At 52.2% G+C, this 4464-nt stretch overlaps 1 protein-coding gene across 1 annotated transcript in view; it reads left to right on the forward strand.

Annotated features, from left to right (window-relative positions):
- UCK1 (uridine-cytidine kinase 1) overlaps positions 1-3318 on the forward strand; it is an 8430-nt gene extending 5112 nt beyond the window's left edge. The window contains exons 3-8 of the mRNA XM_009998982.1: positions 14-227; positions 959-1055; positions 1234-1376; positions 1465-1559; positions 2716-2764; positions 3119-3318. Of these exons, the coding sequence (XP_009997284.1) occupies positions 14-227; positions 959-1055; positions 1234-1376; positions 1465-1559; positions 2716-2764; positions 3119-3318 (798 nt within the window). The remainder of the gene's footprint in view (positions 1-13; positions 228-958; positions 1056-1233; positions 1377-1464; positions 1560-2715; positions 2765-3118) is intronic.
- Positions 3319-4464: the final 1146 nt, after the last annotated feature.

The raw sequence follows: 4464 nt of genomic DNA on the forward strand, positions 1-4464 counted from the left end.
CGGGGGGGATGAGGCGCCGGTTCTTCCCGCCCGGCCTGACCCCCCCGGTTCGGCTCCTTCCCCTCAGTCCACGGTGTGTGAGAAGATCATGGAGCTGCTGGGGCAGAACGAGGTGGAGCGGCGGCAGAGGAAGGTGCTGATCCTCAGCCAGGACAGCTTCTACAAGGTGCTGACGGCCGAGCAGAAGGCCAAGGCGCTGAAGGGCCAGTACAACTTCGACCACCCGGGTGAGCCCCTGGATGCAGCGGTTTTTCCCCTCTCCTGGTTGTGTCGGTGCTTGGGGAGCAGCTGCCGTTTGCTCGTGGGGAACGAGAAGTGCTGGGTGACAGCACTGCCCTAACCAAACCAGCTGGTTCACCTGTACCTCATAGTTCAGTGCACCCTTGAGAGAGAGAAACTGGAGAACTGGAGGCTCTCCCCTCATCCTCAGCTTCTCTCTCATAAACTCCATTATCCCCCAGACCCGTTTCAGATATTTCTTGTCCACACAAACATCAGCTCTCCTTGCTCAGAGTGTTGTGGATGGTGAAGGGGACTGGACCTCCCCTTAGCTGCAGTGTAGAACCTGCTGTAGGTTCACCCTGGCAGGTGATGAGAAGCATTAAAGATGTCTGAGGTTTTCTAAATGACTCTTAGCTAACAGGCTGGGAGTTGCACAAATTTACACAATTATCAGGTGGTTTGGTAAAATTATACAATTACCAGCTTTCACCTTTCAGTAATTTCACTGTGCTGCAGTTGTTTGCAAACAGCAAATTCTTTCTCCTTTATCTTTTTAATCAAGTGTGGCAGTTACAGCTTTGGGTGGGGAGTGTTGGGTTGCTGCTGGTAGGAAGAAAATAAAGCACAAGTTCCTGGGTTTCTGGTGGCAAAGAGCTTTTCCTTTGGGTGTAGGAAAATCTGAGCAGGGCACTTGATAGCATCTGAGCATCTTCCTCTTTCAACCTTCCTCTGGCAGATGCTTTTGATAACGATTTGATGCACACAACCCTGAAAAACATTGTTGAGGGGAAAACGGTGGAGGTGCCAACGTACGACTTTGTGACCCATTCTCGGTAGGTCCTGGGGGGGCTGTGGGGTCTTGGGGGGCTGTGGTCTTGGGGTAGGGTGTGAGGTCTTGGGAGGGGTGAGGCCTTGGAGGGGAGGGGGTGTGGATGCTTCCAGCTGTGCTTGGGGCTTGGCTGAGGTGTGGGACCCTTCAAACAAGGTGCTCGGGGTGTTTTCACCCAACAGGCTGGCAGAGACCACAGTGGTCTATCCTGCTGACGTTGTCCTGTTTGAGGGGATCCTGGTTTTCTACAACCAAGACATCCGGGACATGTTCCACCTCCGGCTCTTCGTGGACACGGACTCGGACGTCCGGCTGTCCCGCCGAGGTGAGACCCTGCCACCCTGGGTGGTGCCAGCCTGCTCCTGCTCCTTTGCTGTGGGGTAAAACTCATGGCTTTTATCTTCCCATCCCAGTTCTGCGAGATATGAAACGTGGGAGGGACCTCGAGCAGATCCTCACCCAGTACACCACATTTGTCAAGCCTGCCTTTGAGGAGTTCTGCCTGCCGGTACCAAGTGTTGCACTGCATTGGTCTCTGGGTCCTGGGGTGGGGCAGAGGAGGAGCAGGGTGTCCTGGGGATTAGCTGCACTCTGGATGCAGCAGTGGTGGCTTTTCTTGTTTGTGTTTCACCAGTCCCACTCTCTGCTTCACCTCTTTCACCATTACAAGCTGCTTGTTGAAGGAACTTGAATGGTTCCTGTGCTGTGTTGTCCCTCCAACAGATACTGGGGGTGATAGAAGCCCCCCATGAGGACCAGGGCTACTCCTGTCTCTCTATAAAGGGTCTCATCTGCTCAGTCATCCTGGTGGGGTGGCCTGTAGGAGCCCCATGGTGATGTCCCCTGGCCCTGCCCTTTAATCCTGAGCTGAAGCTCTTCGTCGTGTTTCCCTGTTGGCCTCTATTGCCTGAGGAGCCCCGGGCTCATCTCTATGAGACTTCAACTGTGCTGCCATGTATCCAGCCCATCTCCCAGCACCCCATCCCTCTAACCTTGCCATGTTGGAATGTGGGGCCCATTTAGGCGCTCACCCTGTCAAGTTAATTTGTAAAAACCCTTTGAGAACAAAATCCTGTACATGGATTAAGTTGGAAAAGGCTGACTCAGAGGCACCTCTTGCTCTAGATCAAAGCAGTTCTGGGTTTGTAAAAGTACTCATTAGACATGCTGAATTTGCCAGCCTTTTCATAAGTAGGGGGGGGTTGGGGAAAAACTCAGGGGCTTCATGGTGGTAAAAAAAAATAAAGAAATCAATAATATGTCATCAGAGGCTGGAAGGACTTTCACATGCACATTGGGTGCCTCATTGCTGGGCCAGGATTTAGCAATGGTTGTGAAATGCTGATCAGAACAGCTCTGAGCAAACAAGCAGGAGACCCATTGGAAGGCCACCTGCTCTTCAGAAGAGTGAAAGCAAGTTCTTCATGCTCCACCTGCTGCTCCCACCTGCTGCTTCACTGCAAAAGGGCAGGATGAACAAGGCCTGGCCTTAAATCTAGAGCGTGTAGGACTTCTCAGTTCCCTTGGGTGTTACCATGACTAAGAGCTTTAAGTTACAGTCCTGGAGCACAGGAACCCAGCTTTGCCCTCAGCTTTGGTAGCTTCTGATAGCTCTTTTTCTATAAAGCTGTTTTTTCCCATCAAGAATTTCTTCTGTTTTGCAGACCAAGAAGTATGCTGATGTGATCATCCCCAGAGGAGTCGACAACATGGGTAAAAGGGAGTTTGCTTTTCTGCCTGATTTCTCTGGGGACAGCACCTTTGGCGCTGGGAGGCAAGCAGGTGGCACAGCACTGCCTGGTTTGCCTGTGTCCAGGGAAGGGTGTTTTACTGGGAGTTGGGGGGTAAGGGAGGCATGTAATGGAGGGAACTGCTCAGAGCCTAGCTGGGATGACCATCTGCTCAGCCTCTGGAAAAAGTGACCCGACTAGAGATGCTGAGCAGGGTTAGAGCTGGTGTGGAGGTCTGGGCTCAGCGTGGAGGGCAGGCCTGGCTGGTTCAGACTGGGCAGGGTGGGATGCTCCACATTTTTTAGCTAACCTACATGCCCCCTGTTTCTCCCTGCAGTTGCCATCAACCTCATAGTGCAGCACATCCAAGACATCCTGAACGGGGACATCTGCAAGTGGCAGCGCGGGGCGGTGAACGGGCACGTCCGGCCCTACAAGCGCCCGTTCCCGGAGCAGCCGGAAGGCGGCGGCGGCGGCAGCAACGCGCTGGCGACCGGCAAGCGCTCCCACCTGGAGTCCAGCAGCCGCCCACACTAACTGACCTCCTGAAGGATTTGCCTCTGGTCCAGACCAACACTGAAGACAGCTTGGAGAAAGAAGGACTTCAAGCAGAATGGTTGGTGAAGTGCCCTTTAAATCATCCCAGCAGCGGAGGGGGATACGGGTGTGAAACTTCTCGCAGAGGGAAGGGGAAGGAGCTGGGCTGCTGCCCCTTTCCCCTCCACACTCCCTCCCATTTCTCCCGGTGTTGTCTGGATTTGCTCTGTTACTCAGTGAACTGGTTAAAGGCAGTGCCACTTGCCTTTTTTGTAATTTTCAAAATGAGATCTAAGGCTGAAGTCTCCCTTGAAAATTAAGTGCTACCAGGTGATTAGCAAGATAGCCCAGCTCCCTGATGATGAGCTTCCTTAGCAGGAAAATTAGCTGCCTTTTTTTTTCCCTTCAAAAGACAAGTCTCTGCATCCAAGACTAGCTCACACCTTGCTCATGTAACCAAGCAGGTGCAGTCCTTGCTCTTCTCCACCTTGATGGGACCTTGAGTTCTGGCATCACTCTCCTGATGCTCAGCCTCCTTTGTCAGGTGTAGCAGCACTTGTAGCTGCTTGCCGAGGAATTTCCCCCCCTGAGACAGAGATGAAACAGGGAATGTCTGGGGCAAATGGGAACTTGAAGTTCAGGGGAGGCTAGGCCCAAGATCTTGTGTGATTCTGGTGCCTAATTTAGTCCTTTCTAAGCACCTGAACCTTGCTACACTGTATGATTAATTTTTGTGCCCCAATAGTCTTTACGAGAGTTTTCAAATGTGTGAGCTCCAACTGGATTGAGTTGCTCATGGAAATGGAAACCTGACCTTGTCAGTATGTGTGTCTTCTAGGGTGTTTCTCTACTGCTGGTTGCAGATTCTGCTGGTCAGAATTGCATCCACTTTCAGAGGGGGGAAGCTGTGAAGCGCCAGACCCTCCTCCTGGTGGCATAGGCAGCTCTGGACATGCCTTTGCCCTCAGACAGGGTGAAAGTCTTTGCCTTGCACTCAGGCAGTTTAAACTCAAGAATGTCTGGCTTTCTAAACCAGCTGACAAGAGGCTGGAAGTATCAACAGTCTGATCCCAGTTTCTTGATTTACAGTGATATGCAGCAATTTAAAGTTTATGAAGTGCTGGTTGGGCCTTTGAAAATGTCCTT

This window comes from Chaetura pelagica, unplaced genomic scaffold, assembly GCF_000747805.2.
Source record: "Chaetura pelagica isolate M959 unplaced genomic scaffold, ChaPel_1.0 scaffold405, whole genome shotgun sequence".
NCBI lineage: Eukaryota > Metazoa > Chordata > Aves > Apodiformes > Apodidae > Chaetura > Chaetura pelagica.